This window comes from Phalacrocorax aristotelis, chromosome 1 (genome assembly GCF_949628215.1).
Source record: "Phalacrocorax aristotelis chromosome 1, bGulAri2.1, whole genome shotgun sequence".
In the NCBI taxonomy this organism is placed as follows: domain Eukaryota; kingdom Metazoa; phylum Chordata; class Aves; order Suliformes; family Phalacrocoracidae; genus Phalacrocorax; species Phalacrocorax aristotelis.
The window spans coordinates 202,816,294-202,839,082 of record NC_134276.1 but is presented as its reverse complement, the minus strand read 5'-3'; the positions used below and the strand labels follow the sequence as shown (position 1 = coordinate 202,839,082).

At 44.3% G+C, this 22,789-nt stretch overlaps 1 protein-coding gene across 1 annotated transcript in view; it reads right to left on the bottom strand.

Annotated features, from left to right (window-relative positions):
* Window positions 1–1,823: 1,823 nt before the first annotated feature.
* The window catches only part of LAMB1 (laminin subunit beta 1), a 44,521-nt gene continuing 23,555 nt past the window's right edge, over window positions 1,824–22,789 (bottom strand). Inside the window, exons 24-33 of the mRNA XM_075081356.1 lie at window positions 12,834–13,203; window positions 10,962–11,146; window positions 9,490–9,731; window positions 7,228–7,431; window positions 6,694–6,838; window positions 5,747–5,954; window positions 5,393–5,534; window positions 4,378–4,554; window positions 2,948–3,107; window positions 1,824–2,130 (exon numbers count right to left, since the gene is read on the bottom strand). Coding sequence (XP_074937457.1) covers window positions 1,994–2,130; window positions 2,948–3,107; window positions 4,378–4,554; window positions 5,393–5,534; window positions 5,747–5,954; window positions 6,694–6,838; window positions 7,228–7,431; window positions 9,490–9,731; window positions 10,962–11,146; window positions 12,834–13,203 — 1,970 coding nt within the window. The 3' untranslated portion in view covers window positions 1,824–1,993. The remainder of the gene's footprint in view (window positions 2,131–2,947; window positions 3,108–4,377; window positions 4,555–5,392; window positions 5,535–5,746; window positions 5,955–6,693; window positions 6,839–7,227; window positions 7,432–9,489; window positions 9,732–10,961; window positions 11,147–12,833; window positions 13,204–22,789) is intronic.

The window sequence follows — 22,789 nt, the reverse complement described above, 5'->3', positions numbered from 1 at the left end:
GGCACTTTGGGACATGGTTTAGGAGGCATGGTGGTGTTGGGTTGACAGTTGGACTTGATGATCTTAGAGGTCTTTTCCAACCTTAATGATTCTATGGTTCTATAAATACATGCCAATGTTACCATTTTATTAAGATATCAGTTAATCAACAAACACCAGTGATGCTGTTCTTCATTTTGATTTGTTTGGGTTTCATAACTCCTGTTTTAAGTGTAGATAGGATTAAACCACAACAGCTCATTAAAATTATCACCAGGCTATGCTGGGTCATCTCACATATCTGTGAATTGGAATAAGTGAATGAATGTGGATCTGCTTTCAGATGTTGGTAGGAAGTTGCTGAAGGGAAAGCAAAGGTGAGGCAATAGGGAAGAAAAACTTGATTATTCCGATAGATCTAGGCATTCTGGAATCACCTGTACCTGTTGCAGGTAAACGCTATTAAGTGTTAGTGTGGTACTTTGCAAGTTATTCCTAGAAACCCTGCTCTTTCAGAGGCAGCTTTGCATCCGCACCCCTCACCTCCCTTACTACTTGTGGCAGTCTTACTGCAGTTCAGCCTTGAGTTTCATTAGTACAAATTCTTGTATCTCATTTTGTTCATGTTAAATTAGGTTTGGAAGATCAGGGAAACCTTAATGAAGAATACTACTAAAATGATACTGGAGACTATAGTGTCCCAGACACCTGAAAATAAAATTCAAGGCCTTAAGGTTGTTACTGCATTATTTCTCTCACTGTCATTCCTGTTCTAGTTAAGTGTACAAAGTTTGTAAAGGTAGAAGTAAGATAAGCAACTGAGCTATGTGTCAGTGGTCTGATGGCAGTTAGGTCTGAATGTTGAAAAGCTCGCAGACTATTTTTAACAGCTGCTAAGTGTACTGGCAGTGAAATGGTGTATGATGCTCGTATGGTAATCAATTCCTGTGATGGATTTTTTCGCTCTAGCATTTGTAACCTATGGAGCTTTTGGGTAATTATTTATTTAAACATACTGCTCTTCAGTTTGCTTAGGTGGTGATACGTTCTGCTGGAGTTGTCCTAACTTTCACTGATGTTAGTCAAGGTTGGGTAAGGCACTGATCTAAGTGTATACGCAGATGTATTCCTCAGGTCAGAGTTAGCCATCGGGATGGGTAAATGCATGTTGCAGGTTCAGATGCTAACTTGTGTAGCTGATGAATATTGTAAATCGATGTGTGCAGTACTGTACAGTTGTCTGAAGGTGCACTGTTCTACATAACTTCGAGCTAAATTGTGGTGAACTGGGCGTGACTCTTGCACTTTGAAATAAGTCTTATTTGCGTTTTAAGTGCAAGCTATTCTTAAAGAGCATGTCTGTGTACAGCTCCTTAACTGATTGGCATTAAGTGCCCTGTGAACTTCTGTAGTTCCTTTTCTAGAGAGGCTTGATCCTCCACGCTTGGTTTATCACGTAAATTTGGTGCTTGAAATGTAAACCATGCTCACCCCTTCAGTTCTGACCTCTGTTTTCACTTCACATATCAACTGTTTCATAATTGGTGACATGAAACTAGTGTTAAGCCTAAGCAGGTATCATGCAGAGGGTAAATAATCCTTTTTGTGTACTGTGCTGTAAATGCTAGCTAACCACTTAAGGATGGTATGTCTTCACTTATAATTTTGTTCCAAGTGACCATCCTACATTTCATAGTAATGGGAGCCCTTATTTAGAATTATGTAGTGGAGCCAAGATTTTATTTAGATCTCTAACCAATTTAAGAACAAGACTTGCTAAAGGTTTAATTAATTTACTATTTCAGCTACTGAAAATAGGAACTTAATGAGTCATACTGGGTACATACAGTGATACAAAAGTTTATTTTCAACATCAGAAAGTTACTTGTCTTTGGTTCTGACTTGAAAGTCAATATAAAATCTGTTACCTTTATCAGGTCTCAGTGTAATGTAAAAAAGAACTAGTGTAATACTTGTAAAATCCATCCTGAACACAAGCATTTCCTGCTCCCATTTATAAGCAAGTGCTATAAACAGCAACCTTTTGGCTGATTGTCTGTAAGAGGGAGCGAACTGTCTCTTCCAGCTCCACCAACTGCTTCGCTTTATCTTCCAGAACTTTTTGATTGTTTTCGTATGTATTTTCCAAGTCTGTCAGCAAAGAAAGGGGGAAAACAGCTTAATTAGGAGTCTTTTAATGCAGTAAAATGTAAATCATTATTGTTACAGATAAACTACTAAAATTTATTTTTATTGTGGAAGAGAATCTGATGGGGGGGGGGGGAGGGAAGGGCTGAAATGGCACCTTTTTGTTTCCTTAATGCTAGCACATAAAGCAACAAGGAAGTAATTTTCCATAAGTGGAAATCCAAAAATATGCTTTGATTCATGGTGGCTTTTACAGAACAGTGAAGTGTTTTGGCTTCTTATGGTTAAGGCTGTTCAGTAAGTCTTTGTAACTGTGCAGGAGAAGTGAAGGGGAGGAACGAGTTCCTGGCCTGGCAAAAACAGAAGGAAAACTTAGCTCCCTCCCTGGTAGTTACAGGCAGATTGCCACCTCCTGTTTCAGTCAACTTTAATTGGCAATGGGAAATGTTAATCTGTAAACTGGAACTCTGTATCCTGATCACCTGTTCTTTTAATAGCTTTTCAGGGTGGGGGTGCTCTTTTTTGAAGATGGGGGTCTTGCTTGAATGGGTTAATCCTTGTGCTAAGCACGGTAGCTATGTTCCTTCCCTGTACTGGTTCTTGGAGCAGTGATAGGTGCTGTACCAGAAGTTTGTGTCTCACTGTAAGTTTCAGCTTTTTTGTAGAAATCTTTGGTTCAAGAATAAGGAAAGCAGATCAAACCTCAGTAACAAAGAATTAGCGTCTGTTTTTTCCCCTACTGCCAATGAATAGTCAGTTTAACATTGTGACATTGCTTCATGTTCTAAGATAACGACTTACCTCCTTAGAACAGCCTTACCTTTGAGCAGCTGGAGTTTGCTGTTTGCTTGAGCCAGCAAGGCTTTAGCTTCATCTTGCAGCATGCCAGCTTTCCTCCTAGCGTCAGCTGACTCTTCTGTCTTCTTGGCAATGAGATCTTCTACTGTTTTATACTTGTCATTCAGCTCGGTATTGAGGACCTGTTGTTACAGATTCAAGCACAAGGTGGAGCTCATTCAAAAGACAATGCAGTGGAAGCTTGCATTTCCTCCCTCTTTGCTAATCTGGGTGTAAGAAGAGACTACACTGTCTGCTCAGTTAACAAAAGCAGAGTGTTGGGGTATTTCCTACTTGATATTTAGGACTCTAAGAGTTGGGCGAAGACTCATCAGTTACCCTTTTGCAGATCTGTGGCCGTTTTATGGCTTTAATACTGACACTTGGCAAGGATTTACGGGATGCAGTTACACAATTCTGTAACTAATGGAGACCATGGCCCCTAGTACAGCTGGAAAGCTGCATATGGTAAGGAACTGGCACTGCTTCTGGCTGAACGCTTGCATTTGGGGAGGAATACCCTTGTTACTCTCAGTAATGAGAACAGCTGTCTGGTTTGCGTAGGTAAGGGTGCTGGGGAAGTCATGAGGTTGGTTTCTTAGCTGAGCTTTTCTCTGCGAGGTTAAGACTAAGCATTCCTATGACCCAACTGAATTCAACCAATAAGCAAGTCAACAAGCTGTAGCAGCACTGGAAGTCTCTTGTGTTTACTTGACAGCCACCTGAAATACTACTTAGTGTTTGGAAATAATAGATTTGATGGATAATACGTATCTCCTGGCAGAAAATGCCTCTCTGGCGACTGATAGGCGAACTATAGACAACAGATTGGAGCAATGAAACTTCCTCTGGCAGATTTGTCAATTGTTTTGTTAATGAGCATTCTTTTGCTATTACGAAGATGTGCGGCAGGCATTGGGAGCAACGCCATATGGTCACAGAGCAAACTTCGCATCTCTGATCTTTAGAAATTACTCTGGTTTTATATTGAGCTAACTATTTTTCTTGTTGCTTGATTCTGTATGTGCCAAATTCTGGGTTGTTTGTCCTGAACCTGTCATCGTCATAGAACCATAAATCCTTGATGGACGGGGGAAAAATTACTGGTTCTTCTGTGGCAGATAGTAAAGCCGACGGACAGAAACAAATCTATGAAGGGCTGACAGTGTGACAGCATGAGAGGCTTCCTGCAGCTATTGTAGAACCTGAAAACTTTCCAATACTTCTTTCTCTCTGTATCTGGTACCAAAGTAAGTAAAAGCAGCTATTTTTGGTAAGGCATGAAGTGCTGGGGTTTTTTGTCCCTGGTACTTGACCAATAAATGAAATGGATCACATGCATTCACTAGTGTTCCTTTAGCCGAACCTGGGGTGACAGTTTATTTCCCTTAGCATCTTTCCTGAGCTGCTCACCTTTTTAACTTCTTCAGCATTTTGTTTTGCAGTAACAGTTTTTTCTTCTATGTTGTCCACATTCTCTGAATTTGTAGCAGCCTTTTGCTTAAGGTCTTCAACGCTCTTCTCTAGCTCAAAGAGCCGTAAGGTAGCATTGTTCAGTGTTTCTTCAGATGCTGTGTTTTCAGATTCAATCTAAGAAAAAGGGCCAACAGTTATATTTTCAAGACACTGAATATAATAGTAAGCTTTCTGGATAAGCCCTGATCAACTACTTAGTTCATGTCCATAGATCTGATATAAAACCAGTGTTTTAGTTTTGTTATAAATGGCCAATTGCAGTCAGGATGAAGAAGTCCACTGCTTGAAGGCAGGGTACGTACGGGGCTGCAAAAGCATTAAGGGGCATGGTTAAAAAATACCTGATTGTATTACACATGTGAGACTCTCCTAATCCACAGGCAAAACTGAAGTTTGACACTTCATTCCATCATGTAATAACAGACTTGTGAAGCTGTATCTTCTAAGCTGGCTAATCCTCATGTGTATAGATAGCACTGTGGTCTCATGAGGGCTATGAGATAATGTATTTTCAGACTTCATCTGACAAGACTACAGCAATTACCACTTTAATCCAGCATTTGCTTATTTTAGTCTCGTGCTGCAGCGGTGGATGGTGCTGGCAGCATGGCTACACCAATACACTACCAATGTGGCTAACAAGTACAGCTTTCCAGGGATCTTAGTACACCTGCTGTGCTGGAGGGCTACCAGCCTGCTCACTTAACTTCAGTGGTGCAGGATATTGGGTGAGAAGAGGCTTTTGTTTGGTTGGGGTTTTTTTTTAAGGGCAAATGGTCCCCTAGCATCTGTCATACTAACTCAAAAGTTTTAAGTGAGGACAAGAATGGTTTAGATTAATTTTAAGTGCAGTCTTTAGGGGAAGGCTCTCGGATACTTCAAATCAGACAGGCTTGTATCAGTTTCTAAATATCAGTCTTGGTGCTGTTTCTGTATGTTGTAAAGAACTCACCGAGGTCAGCAGGTCCTGAGTTCCTTTAATATCTTCATCAGCTTGTTTGATGGCTTTTTCAGCTGCATTCTGAGCTTTTTCAGCTTCTTCCAGTGCTGCTTTCACCATGTCTGCAGTGACTTTAACATCTGTTGCACCTTTGCTGTGGAGCAAAACTATGTTAACACTAAAAATCCTTTTACGTGGAGCTGGAAAAAGAACTAGTCATACACTGCAAAGGGCCGTTTTTGCCCTTGCAGGTTAGAATCTGCACTGGGATAAGTTTAAATTCTTCCATTTCATTGTACTGGAAAATGCAGTCTCGTTCAAGCTCTCGGTTGCAGAAAACAGCTAATACAGAACAGGGTTGCATACCTGGCTTTTTTAGCTTCCTCCAGCAGCATTTCTGCTCTGGCGATGTCTCCAGCACTCTGCTGCAGAATGACCTCAACGTCAGAAAGGCTTTCTATACGCTCACGAATATCTTCTGTCAGGGCTTGCAGCTGCTGGGGAGTGCTTGGCATCTCCATGTTCAGCACTTCGTTTGCCACCGCCTCGATACTATCCAGGTCAGCGCTGTCTTCTAGTACATGGACACAAATGACAAAGATGTAAGTAAAAGCTTCCCCCTGTCAAGTCTCCATACTCAAATTCTTGTCCAAATTCCCTCTTAAGAAGGAAAAATCATGTGAAAACATCCTCCCTTGGACTTAGAGAAAATCAAGGTGTTAAAACTGCTTCCCTAGGGTGAAACTTCCCTCGGGAGAGGCCCAGCAGGCGCGTAGGCCCTGCTGGCTTAGCTCTCTTGGAAGCCATTTGACAATCTCGGTGATTGGCTACACCACGCTGGGGCTCTGTGGGGGAGATGTGAGCCCACAGGAAACGAAGCCAACAGCTGCACATAAATGTATTTCTGCTAACAGTATACTCAGCCTTGTGCAAACAGGGAAGGAATGGGTTTGCCATACTGCTGCTTGCTAGTGAACATTTAACCTCTACCTGCTTTCTTACAGAGAAACTCAGTTTCTGACTTCCCTTGAATAGTACTTTGTCTTTCTAGCCAGAACTTATGAACACACTTGGCAAGCTACTGCAGTACAACAGCCTCAGCTGAAATGAACACAACAGCGTGCTACAGTTTGCTCTTGCTTTCCTGTTGTCTTGGTTTTCTCTTGGCTCCAGATTTCATTGTACATCCTAAGCCTGGCTGAAAGGGGACTATGACACACAACCATTGCGTTACCCCTTAGAAGATGATTTGGAGATACAGATAGTTTTCACAAACCCAGGGTTATAATATAATTTAAATGTAAGGTTTTTACGCATTAGGAAGTCTCTAATCTGTTTAATAAGTTTTCTCAGATCTTCATTGCTTCTGTCCACTTGTTCTTTTGTAGCATTGGTTTTGAGCAAAACTTCTTGTGCGTTTTGTTTTGCTTCATCAGCTCTCTGTTTTGCCTCAGAAACCTAAAGAGGAAAATAGAAGGCTTGATTGCCTATTTGTTTATGCTTTAAGGCCTGGTTTAAAACAATAATTCAGTTGGAATCAGAGGTAATAGTAATGAGAAATGCTTTTTCTCATAAAACTCACAGAACACACTTAAAAGCTGGCCATGATCCATACCACCAATGCTAGTTTAAACAACTCAGGCTAATGTTTAGAGTTATCCATGAAGTTTCACTTTAGCAAGCTCCTCTTCTGAGGATCTTTACAAGCATAATTAAGTTACACAACTGAAAAGAAGTATTTTGAAGTAAGCCAGGCACATACTTTGTCAAATAGTGTCTAAACATGTGTTACAACTAAAAGATCTTTTTTCTTTTTTTAATATCTAACAATTGATTTGGCATATTACCATTTTGGAGAGTTGCTCAACTTCTGCTAATGCACTCAGGATGTCTCTGTCAAAATCCATGGCTTTCTGCCAGGCATTGTGAGCTACAGTCACCAGCCCATTGCAGCCAGGTCCTCCACACTTCTTCTTTCCGTCATCAGTTCGACAGTTCAAACCGCCGCACTCGGACTCTGCACAAGAGGCTCCTGCGGGGGTGCCGCACGTCTGCAGAGACACATTAGACAAGGGAAACGGTCACAGCTTTACTTCCATTGCTGAGCTGCAAGGGGGACGGAGTAGGACACTGCTCCACCATGACAGAAACACTATGTTGTTTCTGCCCCTTGCTGTAGCGTCCCACACACTGCAGGGAAGGAAGCCGAAGTCGAGCTGCCAGCTGTAGCTGGTTCCTGCAGCAGGTCCACACCAGCATGACTTTAATCTCTCTTCTGTGCCCCCTGCACCTTCCTGCCCTTAACTTGGCTACACATACGCAGCTCCCTGATGCTGAGGTAGCTGGAGGTTATGAGGGAAGCCTTGCCTCGCTATCATCATCTGCTTTTCCTGTACATCATCTTTCACTGGAAAGCTGCCTTTAAAGGTTTGGTTTCAAGCTGGAAGCTACTACTGTCTGTATGCCTTTTGTTTGCAATCAGTCTTCACTACTGTTGGAGGAAAAACTGGCCATCCCAAGAGGCTATTTTATACAGAAGAAAGTGTTTGGTGCATAGTAGTATCTTCCTTTGCTCTAATGTCCTAGAAACAGAAGCTGAAATGCGCCAAGTTGAACAGGAAACTTTTTTTCATCTTCTTTAAAAAGCTGTCCCATTCCTTTCCACCAAATGTTTGCTCTGATTTCATCTTTCCAGAACACTTTCCAATTTGTGAATTTTGTCAAGGATGGGTTCCCACAGAAAAATTCAGGTAGACTAGTTTGTGGTGGGTTTTTTTGTTTTTGTTTTTTAAAAAGAAGCAAAACTATTTCAATCAGCAACATTGTACTGAGAATTATCCACTACTTGGTCAATTGTTTGGACAAGGAAAACACTCAGGAGTTGTTTTAGCCAGAGGAAAAATTGGGAAAATCCTCATTCTTGTGAGGTGGTTCTCCCTTTCCACCCCACCCCTTTTGCCAAATGATAGTCACAAACCGACATACTTTGCAGCCAAAAACCCTCCAGGGAAAACCCAGGAGCAGTGCCAAGTTAGCTGCAGCTGTCTCCTGTGAAGTGTAAATGAGTCCCTCTTACCTGCTTGGCATGCAACCCACCAGTGTAGCTAGAAAGCAAAAAGGTTTTTTCTTTTTTGGTGTCCCGTGATTACACCTCCAAGCAACTCAGTGTTTATGGCCTTGATAAACATCTACCCAAGATTTTCAGTCCTCAAGAACAGTTAGGCAGGAATGCAGGGGAATGGAAGCTAAGAGAAAAGGAGGGCTGGGGGAGTCTGGAGGGATGGCTGTAGTTGTAAAGGACTAAAGGATGAGACAATTCAGCTTCAGTGTGTGAAGAACTCATCCTCTAACCCAGGCTTGGCTTGCCATGGGGAGTTAATGAGCAGTCCCCTGCCGGCTGCCTTCGTGCAGGATTGTTCTCTGAATGCAGCTGGCTGACTTCAAAGTGAAACCGAGGGAACACCCAGCCTCTCCCAAGAAAAAGCCACCGTTGATCATATTTACAGATGAGCAGGCAGCTTCAACAGAGAAAATGCCCTTTTGACTCCCGCTCCCTGTAAGTTCTGCTTTGTCTCAAGCATGAGGATGGGAATGTGGTGATGCTGAGGAGGGCAGCCCATTGGTGTGAGTAGAAGCACTGCCTGGTGGGGCACTGCACAGGCATAGCATGTACCCTACCAGGCTGCAAAAAGGAAGACAGGAGCCTAGAAAAAGCAAGCACGTGAACAGTGGGCAGGCTTAAGAGGATGGCTCTCAGTCCAGCAGACCTGCTACAGTTTCCTGCATGCGGGAGCTCTGTCCACAGCAAAGGGTTTTGGGTTATAGCTAGGGGGATGAAAAGATAGGTGCTTTGCCAAGACTGGGAAGGGTAGGAGGGAGACCAACACAAATGGCTGGTGCTTGCAAGCCAGTAGGTCTCAGAGCCCACTGATTAAACAGCCCTGTTTTGGCCCACAAAATACTCTGCTGTACGAGAAGCATGCACTTTTCATGAACAAACTGTATCTCACACTGTCAACCTCTAAAAGTTCCTTCCCACCCATCGCTTCTTCACAAACCTGGCTTTATTTTTGCTACAGGTTTTATACCAGTGATTCTCAGCCACATACCTTCTCAGCTGCTTCAGAGAGATCCAGGCTCTGCAGCTTGCCTGCGAGTTCATCCAGAAGGCGTGACTGCTCCTCTTGTTTAGCCTTGAACTGGTCCTCCTTCTCATTGATTAAGCCTTCCACTTCCTGCCGCGTTTGTGCGGACAGCTCCACAGCACTATCGGGGTAAACAGTGGAGGCATTGACCCTCTCCTCTGCTTCCAGGGACATCTGGAAATACTTGGTGATACTATCCAAGGCTCCTGCAGAAATCAGATGGAGCTGCTCAGAAATCGAAGTAACCCAAAGTAATTTATATTAGGGAGGTTGGCAGATGACGCATCAGGGTTAGTGAGATGAATATCAAGTTAAATGAAATGCTAGCCTTTGCAGTTATAGTCAGTGCCATTGCAAGGGTGACAGAATTGGGCCTGTTTTGTGGGGGGAAAAAAGTTCATTTCTTTTTGCTTGGTTGACAGTGTGTCAAGTTTGCTGGATTTTGAAGTTAAGCCTTTCTCTGACCCTAGTGACTGAATTCTGCTTACCGTGAGGGCAAAAGGGGATCCAGCCTTTTAGGTTTATAGGGCAACAGTCTGTTTTCTAAGAATTCACTTATCCCACTAGTTCTTGTTGCTTTCCCTGGGATGTCTGGCTTACGGAGTCACTGCTTGGAAACTAGTCAGAACTTTCCTAAGAAATGACTGCTTGATGGAAGATGCTGATTTATGGAACCGTTAGTTTTGGACAACTGGAGAGGCCCTGAGCTGGTGTGAGGGCCCCTGTGGGGGCAGCCACACTCTGCACCTCAGGATAACTTTCCTCTGCAAAATGCCGCAAGTCGGAGACTCCCCCGTTCTACACCCTAGTTGCCTCACTCTGTGAAATCCCATGCTCACTGGAAACTATCTCAGACTTCCTGCAAAGCAGGAAAAAAAAACCATTCCTTTGTTTCAAGTTGGAACGAAGTCAGTGTTCAAAATTTCCAAAGAGTTTGGTGACATTCCTCTTTCTCCAGCAAATTCTGATTCTTGGCCCATTTCGGTGTGCCAATGGGCACGCGAGGCTTGGGTGGCTCAGAAGAACTGAGCCCTTACAGCGTGCTCTTCATCACCAAGACCCAGGTAGTTTTTCCAACCTGAAACAGTAATTTAACAGACTGGGGAGAACACGGGAGATGTCCAGGTGTATCTTGGAATATGCCACACTTCCAGCTGTTGTGGCTCTTCTAAAATATATTAATCAAGAGCCTTTAAGGCAACTCTGTGCCCCAAGAATTTGAGCCAGCTTTGTAATGTGTAGAGGGAGAGAGACAGGGTGAGGGGGGCAAAACAAAATTCCTGCTGCATCAGCAACTCTGCTAATGCACAGAAAGAAGCTGCCCTCATAGGAACTGTGCTTTATTACAGGTTAGAAGATTAACCTGGTATTTAAAACCATGCACTAATTAAATCTTTGGCCACCTCACTGCTTTCTCCCCTCCCTGCGACACTTACCCCGAACATCAGAGATCTTGATGAACTCTAGCTGTTCTGCAAGTTCTTTCACGACACGGTCTAGGCTTTTGGCATCTGTCTCCAGTGTGCTCAGGTCACTGTCTGTGCTATTGCTCTTCACTGCTAAGGCTGACAGGTTGTCTTCGATGTCGGCTATCTTAACTGTAACATCTGCTGTCAGCTTTCTGTAAAATAGAGGCACAGGACTCAATGAGGGGAGGAGGAAAGAGTGTAAGCCTCAGTGCTTCACTTCACTGAAGAGTGGGGGCTAGAGCCGTGCCAAGCTTCGCCCATGGCAGGACCTGTCCTCCCTTGGCGGAGCTTGAAGTGATTTGTAACAACATGCCTACCTAGAATACTGTTTTGTTTCCTTTATCATACAAAACTGCTTTTTAATCTACAGCACGTTTATAAACTCAAAGCACCAAATTGCTCAGAAAACAGCTGCTTTGTGTAAGATTAACTGGAGGCAGATTCCAGAGGACTGGTGTAATGCTCTGGTATCATGGCAACTGCATAGGTCAGAGTTGACTACTATGATCCATACATAATTTGCTTCCCATCCCACACAGCTACAAATGCAGTTTTGATTACGAGCTCATGGGACAGATTTGAACTTCAGGATGAGGCGGGGGAAGCCTTAGTTTTAACACAATAGATTCTTTTAACTCGTCTGTAAAGATCCTTCCTCACCAGACATTTCTCTAGGGCTATGAAGGAAAACTTCCTGCCCTCAGCATTCGGCATGGCCTCAGTGCACCACAGAGCAGGCTTTAGCTAGTGGGATAACCCTAAAAGGAAAGGCAAGTGTACATTACACATCAATGCTGCTGCGGAACTGAAGCTGGCACAGGAAGTTGTTCCCATCCATGGTGATCACACCAATCTCTGTTTCCTCATGCTGAAAGAATCAGGCACTATTTAAGCTCTGTGATCAATTTACAGCTCTCTCAATAGCCCAACAGCCTGCTGTTTTCCAGGAGTCCTTCAACGCCCAGTACTTCTACACAGCCAGAGAGGAGCAAGAACAGATACATATGTACATATGTTAGGTAAAAGCAGCTCCCCAGCTGCTCTGACCTCCTTCAGTACACACAGCCGCAACCCCCAGCTCTCCAGCTGGAGGGGGGGAGCTGCAGGGCACAAGCATATCCCTAATTGAGACATCTGTGCTTTAATCCTTGCCCCTTTGCTTTGTGTAGTCCCCCTCACAATGCACCAACAAGCTTGAGCAGTTGCACACAGGGCTAGAAAGCATCTGTAATCCTACTTGATGTTAAACTGCCCCATCTCCAAGAGCACAAATGACCATCTTTTTGTATGCTGAGCCCGAAAACAAAATATAAGGGTCCTACCCTGGGTAAAATTGAACCAATCCTTGTTATAAAGCTGCTGCTTCCCCCCTGCCCCACATGGTTAGAGTGCAGAAAGGAGCCCCAGTTTCCAACTCATCAGCTACACAGGGGAAATCCAGGAATTTAATCTCTCCCCTCTTCATTCTCTCACATAATAGCAGTGTTTGTCCTTTGCCCCAGGGGAGCGCAAGGCAAGCGTGAGTGACTCTGGAGTAATTAGCTGCCTGGTGCGGAGTGAGAGCAGGACAACCCCTGCCCAGAGCACGGTAGCTGTACTGCTCCTACCTTCCCCGGCCAGCTTTCTGCTCGTGGGATGGATGCTTATTGCCAGTGCTGAGCATGACGAGGTGCTCCACCAGCACTAGGGGCTGCAGCGTACATCGCCCAGCTGGAGGAGTGGAGCTGGGGTGTCCTCAGCTCAGCATGGGGGCATCAGTCAGGCAAATAAATCCCAGCTCACTGGCACTCCCACTCCTTCCCACACTAGACTTATCCATGTAACTGCGACTGTACTCACTCAGCTTCCTCAAAGAGATTCCCAATGTTCTTTAGGGGCTCGGCAGCTGGATTTTGAGCGATGATGGTTTTAATTTCACTGAGTTTCTCCTCCAGGGTGTTCAGCGTCTGCTGGTATGGGCCAGTGACTCCAGTGATTTTGAGGGCATTAGCCCTATCCAGGAACTGCTGGGTCCTATTAGCCAGCTCGCTGATGATCACATCCCAGAGGGCGAAGCACTGGTGGCATGGCACGCAGTCGGGGAAGAAGCCTGAGTAGCCTCGGGAACACTTGTCGCAGCGCGGCCCTTCCACGCCTTCATTGCAGATGCACTGCCCGGTGGCGCGGTCACATTGCGGGGTCTGGATGCCACGAGGGTTGCAGTCACAAGCTGGAAGGAGAAGGCGGCATACATGAAGGCTATGGTGAGGGAAATGACATTAACATTGGCAGGGAAGAAAAAATAAAAACCTTCAACCAGTTGTAATGAATTAAGGCAACGCATATCAAAGTGGTCTGCGTCTGGAGTATAATCAGCTAATTATGGATGTGTCTGCTTGACTATGGGGGAACCAGGGCTGAGTGTGAAAGGGGAGAGAGGGACAAGGAAATAACCCTAGGGGAGACCAGGATTTGCACATCTCAGAAACAGGCACGATAATGGAGCAAGGATGGATACTTCTTGCAATGTGTGGATGTTAGCTGGACAGCAGTTGAAGACAGAGAGTCCAGTCTCACTCCTACAATGAAGAGTGAGTAAGGCTTTCCAGGCAGAAAAAGAAACAACAGGCAGGCACATAGCAAAGGGGTTTAAGAGCAAACCATGAGTTAAACAGAAGAAGTGAACAAGGAACAACCATTTACTGTCTCTTCCTACACAGGAGTAAGAGGAGGGGCCAACTAAGGAATCCAGCAGAACAAAAAATCTCAAATAAAAAAAAAAACCTTCCCCTGCACCTCCCACAAACAGCACAATCAAAGGAGATAGTTGCTTACACAGCACTTCACTAAGCGGCAGAGCTCCCTACCACAAGGCACTGGATGCTAAGAGTTGAGGTGGCTTCTAAGGAGTACATGACAACTTTATGGAGTAACAACCCTTGAGAGATCTTCTATGCAGAGGTACAGGGCCTGGGTCAGGATGTGCTCCTGCCACAGACGGTGGGAAAACAGCCACAACATGCATCGAGGAGCCTGGCACTGGGCTGACATTTTTGGGTATAAAGAAAATGGGAAAAAAAATCAGGCAGTGCAAAGTAGAATAGAACGGAAGAATGCAGTCACAGGCAGCCCTGTGTGTGGGAGAAGAGTGAAGTCTCCTCCCACATGGGTGCTAACAACCAAGAGCCTACACACCACTTGTCACCCTCAAGTGGGGATGAGGACGATTAACAGATTTTTTTTTTAAATTATTATTATTATTATTTCACACTTTGAGCACCAACTCAGGAATTAGTATCACACCTTCCTGAAATGGACTTCCATTTTTATCTTATTTTTGTAACTATGAACACCTACCTATCTTTATATGCTGGTCAGGTAAGACCCAGGGGCTCCAGGTGGTTGCCAAATTGGAGCGATAAGATTTGGGCAACACCCTTTTTTTAACAAGCTCTTAGAATAAAGATGCACTTCTTTGGCACTAACTCACCATGAAGAGAAGTTACTCAATTAACTTGCTGATGCATGGTCATTCGTAAAAGCACAGACACACTCTGTACACAATAACACTTATTGGGAGAAGCGTTTCCATGCAGCTGGGCTGCCACTTGATGTCTCCTCCTCCTCAATTACGCAGGCAGCAGCAGAGGAAACCACCAACCTGCAAAGCTTTTAATAAAGGGATGGTAGTAAAGAACAAAAAGAAACGCCTTGAAAATAGGCAGGTCATCTACCTACCATTGTGGCAGAGTACACCCAAAGCAGGTCAGGCTTCCCTGAACGGGGGAAGGACTGCCATACCTGATAAAAGCCTTCACTTACACAACCATTTACCAGGCATCGTTTAAGGAGGTTAATGGCTCAAAAAGGTCCATAAATCAATTCACACGCCCCAAGCACATGCCCCCTTGAAAAAAGGGCAAAACACAAAGCCGTTTTCAAGATTGTACTCTGTTTGCTTCAATGCCAAAACATCGGTGGTCTGTTCAGTTCAAAAATTACACAAAGAGCCTCAGCAGAACAAATCGCTCCTCAACAAAATGACTTTCTTGTACAATGTGAATATGATAGGCAAGAGACAAAAATAACTTCTGCTGCCTGCACAATTGAGCAAAATGGTCCTTTGTTCTTTGAATTATACCCTGACACAAGAGATTGTTTTTACTTTACATCGAAAGTGCTTAAGTAGTCAACTCGCCATGGAATATGTTCCCTGCAGGCAAACCGAGTTCCTGTTTGAAGGAGGTCAGTTAACCCTTCTGTCAACTAATAAGGCCCTTGGTATAATGATGAATTGTCCAAATTCCTCTGCAGAGAAAGAGGCTAAATGGCATGTGTTTTTTCTCAAAGATCCTGAGATCTGATCAAGTTACATGAATACTTGCTGCTGGCAAATCAGATCACTGTATTTACTTGCGGATTTAAAAAGCTTGCAGTGAAAAAGAAGAAAAACCCACGTTGCTAATTCTAGCCCCGAATACCTGCATGTTCAGGAAAGGCAGATGGGATGGCTTTAGTGGCATTTACATGATAATGTGGATTTCAAAATCTCTGGAGCCAGAAAATGCTGGGGAAATGGGGGAGGAGAATTTAAGTACTATCTTGTTTGCACAATGAAAACCCAAACTTCACGGCTGTCTACTGGGAGATGATAAAGAACAAAGAAGTAATTTATTCTAAATACAGCACAACAGTTGGAATAATAATCATATTTCTAGAATTCTACAAAACTTCCAAACTGAGCTTTGTGGAAACCATGAGAAAATTGTAGAAGGCAGCTAGAAACATTACTGTGGATTTTTTCATGGCATTTAGGATTCTCTATCAAGCCTGGAAGCAGGCAATGCTGGCTCTGCATTACTTCAGTAGTGTGAATCCATGGTATCTAAAATGGCTTTCAAAAGAGCTGTTTTCACACTTGCTCTTTCTTTTTCTTCATGATCTTTCAAAGTTATTAACTGTGCACAGGACCACACCAGCTTTCAAACCAAAAGGCAAAACTGAAGACAATTTTATCGCTATTTTTAAGAAAAATTCCATAGTCTAAAGGAAAACAAGAAAAAGCCTGCCTCAGAACTGGAATAATAAGATTCCAGTAAATTTTATTTTCTTTCAGTTTTGAAAATTTGGGAGGCATTTCTACAGGTTGGTGGTACAGTCTCTCTAGCTACAGCCCTCGGACAACGCCTTACTGTGGTACTGACTGAAACATTTTTAAAATTCTTACAAAAGCGTCACTGCTCCTCTTACAGCTTACATCCTGTGAGCAAACCTTTCATCTCACAAATGACACGTGCATGACAGTGTTTGGTTACACGCGACCTTCTCTTTTAGTGCCTAGATGACCTTAGCCAAGTGCTTCAGCCACAGTTGAAATCATCTCTGTTCCTCACTGGAGTCAGTCTCTGAGTGCTTCTATGAGATGCTGGGTCCCAGTTTCCAGACACCTCATCAATAACTAAATCTGGCCAGCCAGAAACCCACAGAAACTGCTCTTATGCCCTCCAAGGCCACGTGGAACAGGACCTCCGCCACCTCCAGTGCCTTTAGTGGAGGGGTCCTGTATCCCATGCCCTGGCCACCACCAACTGGCTATTTCACACCCTGGCATAGAGCACCTCCAAGGCCGCTGCAGAGAGCATTGTCCCTTTACAGCATGGTGGGGATCAAACCCTCAGCTGATGTCAGCTGTGGTGGCATCTCAAAATGCAGTAAGCAACTCCAGGACAAGACCATATAAAGCCTTCTAGGTAGTGAGGAAGGCCTTGACACCGTGGGCCACCAGACAAATAGCTCAGTGCACAGGTTTCACTTCTTTGCCTCATGCAACACCTGATCACAAAGCACCCTCTGGCTTCAGCCTCCGTGGGATTTCAGGGCACAACTTTAACCTAAAGTGACAAAAGGAAACTTTTTCCTAAAGGGACAAAAGCACAGTGACAGTGCCAGGATCCATGTGAAAGGAAAGGAGGACCTCCTAGCTGGCACGGACTGGAAAAGGCTAGCACAGGATTGGCAAATAGCTCATGGTAGAATAACCGCGTGCAAAGTTACATCCATCATTCACGAGGGTGGGTGCACATCCACCAAAAGGATTCACATGACATTGATTATCACCGCCAATGAACTGGAATGTGAAAACAGGAGATGCTTTGATTCCCATCACCTGCTAGAAACAGAGTGAACCCCATGCCAGAATGATCCAGCACATCATGCCCAGCATTGTTTTTGGCCAAAGTATCCTAGAATCATATTTAGCCCCAGTGGAGTTCTTGCTCCTCTACCACTTCCTTTGTTTATTCCTACGGCCACCATGTGAGCCAACTCCTATGCAGTCCTGTGCTAACAATGCTCTCTGCTACCACAGTTTTGCTTCTGATAGTCTCAAATAGGCTAATGCAAACAGTCTTCAAAGTATAGCTTGGCTCTCAAGATTTCGGCTCTAAACAGCACACTCCTAAGTCTGATGTAACACTTGAGCAGTTATACCACATCTAATTCTAGCATATGCCTTGGTTAATCTGATTTTCCCCAAGAACAAGAAATACGAAGGCACATCTAGGGCTGCAGAAGTGTTTCAGATATTATCCAGTAGCTAGCGATGGCTTTATATGCCACCTAGCATAGTATCTGTGGAATAGGGAAAGACATTAAGACCTGTAAGCTCTTTCTAAATGCTTTACCTATGCTTGCATGACTAGATATTGGGAAAAGTGGTTCATTTTGTGCTGTAAAACCATGCAAATGCTGAGCTTACTGAGAGACATTCAGATGCCTTAACCAGTTTGGGTTGGAAATGGCCTTCAAGACAAATGGTTGATTATTCTCCCTCCATATAGAGGGTGGACCAAGGCCGGGGTGAAGTGCTGCAAGTTAACACAGCATGGGCTGCTTGCTTTGAAGATCAGTTAAGACAGGGATCAAATCTGTCCCTGGGTAAGCAAAGCAGGACACTGCAGTACCTCCGATGGAAAATATAGTGGAGGAAAAGAAGGTTTTTTAAATCATTGGTTAAAGATCTGAGGGTTTTCAAAGTAGCATTTACTAAGATAATAGGTTTCTGTTTTGAAATGTCATTTGGAACTGGGTGTATTGTTTTCTTTAATTGAGCGTTTAACACCATCAGACATTCTTCTGTGGCATACTCCAACTTAAGTGAAATCACATTTTTGACAGAAGAACTTTCTAGCCACATTATTCAGTCAGGATCTGCTGATTAACAGCTTATGAGTATAAAAGATTGTAGCTGCAACTGTTCACAAATGCATATGCACATAAGTGCGTGCACACAGAGTATCCATGGGTAATTTTTTTTACCACCTTGATCAATGCATTTCTCTTTTCGCAATTTTTTTTACTGATCTTAAAGATAAAAGTAACACTCATACATGTTTTATCGAACGTAGGCTTGTAGAAACCTACAGAGAGAAATCCCAGAGAAGTTAATGACTAACTCAAGTGGTTTGCTTCAAGCTCACAAGGATCTTTCAGTTACTGACAGCTCTGCTACCTTTCGCACTGATTTTAAATATTTAGAACTCACTTCCATTTAAACTACCATAATTTAATATATGGCATATTTGCATATAACTTAATTTAAACTAAGGTGTGTCAAAGCAGTTGATACTACAGCCGAGATGATATAATAGATACTGAAAGGACTGTATGAGGATCAGGCTCAGGGTTTCATGCCTTATTGCAGGATGCTAGGAACAAGCGTCATACATCATGCTACACAGAACAGAAATAATTTTTGCAGAAATATTTTCTTTACTGCTTGAGATCGGGGACAGAGAGCATCAAATGTTTAACTCATCCAGAGAGAAAAAAACCAAAGAGTTTGTCCAAACATGATTTCCTGGCATCATTTCCCAGTGGTAGTAAGACACTATGATGATAAAACCATTCAGCAATTTGTAAGGTTTAAAGTCTTGCAGAGCTAGCAAATTTCTTCTGAACAATCAGCTACTGATTCAAATTAGCCTGTAGCATACTGCTAACTCCTCAGCATTATGATTTTCAGTATAAGCCTAGAATTACTAGAGTTGTGCTGCGTTTTAACATGCTAGCAGACCTTGCCAAAAGGGCAACTTGCTGGAAACAATCAATAAACATCACAATATTTTAAGACCACAGGTAAATTGAAATTATGAAACCCATTGTGAAAATTACATTTTCTTTAGTGTATAATTTGTCCAACTTCCTTTAGACACTTATCACAGAACGAAAAGAAACATCTGCTAATCTTCCTCTCCGCACCATAAACACCTCCTATAAAAGGAACCTACGTGACTAGTTTAAGGCCCAGGTGTTAAATTAAGACTGCGAAGCCTATTCTTAAATGGCAATGGGGTAATCTCCAGTGAACAGATGTTTTGGCACCAGGTATATATAACAGAGATTAAAAACTGAGGAAAACCAACTTTCTACCAATGTCTGCAATGAGTATTTGATAAAAACATTACTTTTTTTCCATCTTAGTTCAATTAATTCTGTTCTTTACAATAGGACTTGATACTCAAGTCCAACACAGGAAAATATTTACACAGGTATGCTTCTTGTAAAAGGGGATATAACAATACAACCTAACTTTCAGTCTCATACAGTACCTTTTACTAACTGCATGCTGTTCTGCTTGTTGAATTAATTAAAACAGTAATGGTCGTAAAACTGTAATCTCCTTTATCTTACATGAAACACACAAACTTCAAATATCTACTGTGCAAGGGCATGGTTTGAGCTGCATCTGCAGCCACATTGTATCTCAGAGGCTTCCTGGGAGCCTGGAGCCTCCTGCCAGAAATGCGCTTTGCGGGCTGAAGTCGGCGCAGAGCTCAACATGCCAAGTCCTGCACTTTGGTTGCCAGGCTTCAGAAAAACTCCAGCAGAATGCCTGGGAGACACGAGTTTGATCAAATTTGTAATCCTATCGTTTACTACCTTAACAAGGATTTTTATGCACACACACACGTCCACGTGCAGGCTTGTGCAGAGCTGCATATAGCTTGTAGCTGAAACAACGGCCAGAAGAGTCCTGCAAAGGGGCTGGCACTGCCCCCCAAGCAGATGATGCTCACTGCACAGCTCCTGCTCACTGTATTCCTCACAGGGACCTGCATGGGGCTGAGAGACACGCTGGGCTTTTCCCCATCCTCTATGCCTCTCCTGTGCTTGTTTTAGGCATTATGTTAAATTAAACGAGTAACTGTTGCACTTTTTTAAAGCATAGGGTAAGCAGTCTCCAAAGTCCCAGTCCTACAGACTCTCTGCAGTGTGCAATCCCCGATGGACATCTGTGGGTTGTGGGAGTGTACCCAGTGCTGAGGTGTCAAGATGCTGCCCCAACGTAGGCACCCACGTTGGCTTGCCCCAGCAGTCTGGTCCCAGTGTGGTCTCCGGGGACATGCAGAGAGGAGACAGTCAATGACACCTTCTCTCCTCCACAGAGACCACAGGCTGCAAATCAGAGCACCCAGACCGGGTGCAAAAAACTGCTTCCCCAGCTCTGCTTTGCCATCTCTGGTCTTGCCAAGATTTCTAGAAAACAAGTCACAGGCAGCAGCGGCAATGGTCACTGCCATAAGTGGGGACAATGGGGAAGCATGCACTGGAGTCTGTTTTCCAGAGGAGCATGCTGGGACACCGGGGCCACATCCACAGCTCGGTGCTGCTGCGAGCCCTTGGGAACCTGTCCTAAATGGGCCATTTTGTATATCTCCACATAGCTGTGCCCAGGCACTTGTGTTACCATGACCTTTGTTGTGTTTTTTTTGGTTTGGTTTGGTTTTTGGTTTTGTTTTTTTTTTGTGAGCAGTACAGTCCTCATTTCTCAGCAGGGGCTCATGTCTATTGCTGCCAACAGCCTGAATACCTCTGATGAAGACATCACACATTACTGTCCCTTGAGTGATGCACCCTGCAATTTCCAACCTTGAGCAGATGCCACCTGCCCCAGCTGGTGGAGGATCCCACCCCAGATTCATTGGGGCTGACGTCCACACCTCCACATCAGCTCGGTGCCCTCAGCAAAGACTGTCCATCCACCCTCACACGGTTCACAGCTCTCTCACCATTCCCCATCCAGATTGGTTTGTATTTTCTTCCTGAACGCAGTACAAAGTGTGGCCTTTTTGGCTGCTTGGGCCAGCACGAGCATGCCACCACGGGCAGATGGCAAACACCATGGCCAGGAGTCCATGTGTCCCCCTGCAACTGGAGCTGACGTCTTTTTGATGAATCCCTGCCTCCATTCCAGCTTCACCTTGGCTGCAGGCCATATTTAAATTATTTTCCAGGGGCACTGCTCTGTAACTCCTTACTCCTTAACCGTCACAGTTTTCCAGGTTGCCTGCAAACCGCTTATGACTGAGAGCTGCTACCTGCCCACGCGATGGCTGCACATCTGCCAGCCTGAACCTGAACATCACCCCTCTGCTCGCCGGGACTAAATGAAAGCTGAGAAGTCACCTCTCTTTCTGCTGAGGAAGAATGGGAGACAGGACAGGAGGCACTGACGCCCACGCTGGGGACACTCAGCAGCACTGCGGGGCTGGATGCGTTCCACGAGCGAGCGCACACTTGGAACCCATCCAAGGCACCGCGCCACAGGCTGCTGTGGCTCAGCCCCAGGCACCAACTCTCCCTGCCTGCCACAGAGAGCTCCTTGCATTTCCACCAGAGTGAGTCTCCTGTGTCACTTGGGGACAGAAGGGGCGGCAGGTTGGAAGGAGAGCATAGAGCTTGTACGGTTAAAACAGGCTCTGAAGAATATACCCTCTCTTTACTTCAGAAATGCTAAAAAGCAGAAACTCCATGAGAAGCCAGAAATGCTGGTACATGGCAAAATCCTGCTGATAAGGTATGCTGATGGACTGCACTAATAAATCCTGATGGAGACAGCTGATACCAAGAGACAATCCCTGCCCCGGAGCCAGCAGGGTCAGCACCCTTCACCATGCCAGAACACACACAGCCTCCCCCGAGAAACCCAATATGTACTCGGGAACCAGGACAATTCCCCAGTCCTTTCATCTGCTGCATTAACCAAGTAGCTGTGACCTGCCTATCTGGTTGGATAATGGGCTCTAAGGTATCTCTATTGTAAGGGATTTATTAAAGACCACAGCAAGCACATTCCTCCCTGCAGGAAAAAATACCTTAATCTACTGCAAACCCTCCTGGCAAAGGCTCCTATTTGAACAGATCAGAGATACAAGTTTGTTCTGGTCTGGACAGTGTTTGAAGTGTCTTTTCCAGCTAATGAACAGACTTGTTTATAATGAGAGGACAGAGAGCATCCAGTTTTCTAAACAAGCGACTTTGTGGCGCTCTGTTTTGAAGCATGTAGCTATGGCTATCCCACTGCATGGTCTCTGCTGGCTCCTTTATTTTCATCTGAAATATAAGAAGAGTCTCCTACTAAATCACAACCCTCATTTCTTCAGCTCCAGCCTCCCTAGCAAGACAGAAGAGGAGACAGGGGTCTTCCACTACATACAAACAGAGGGCAAAGGAAACTAATTTCCAGACCAATTCTCAAACCCAAACACTTGCAACATCTTTTCTACCACACCGGCTTACCTGGCAACATTGCAACCTAATGGTTAGAGAAGAGTTGGTTTCTACATATAGGTGATTGTTTCTAAATAAGTGTCCAACAAGAAATAAAACAAACAAGGCAAGCGTTGGGCCAGGCTCCTGCTGCGCCTTCCATCCCCAGAGGCACCAAAACCCAGGGACAGACCCGCCATGCCTTCTCCTCACTTCAAAGGCTCATGCGGGCACTGGTGGGAGACTCCGGAGGGGCTGCTCCCGGC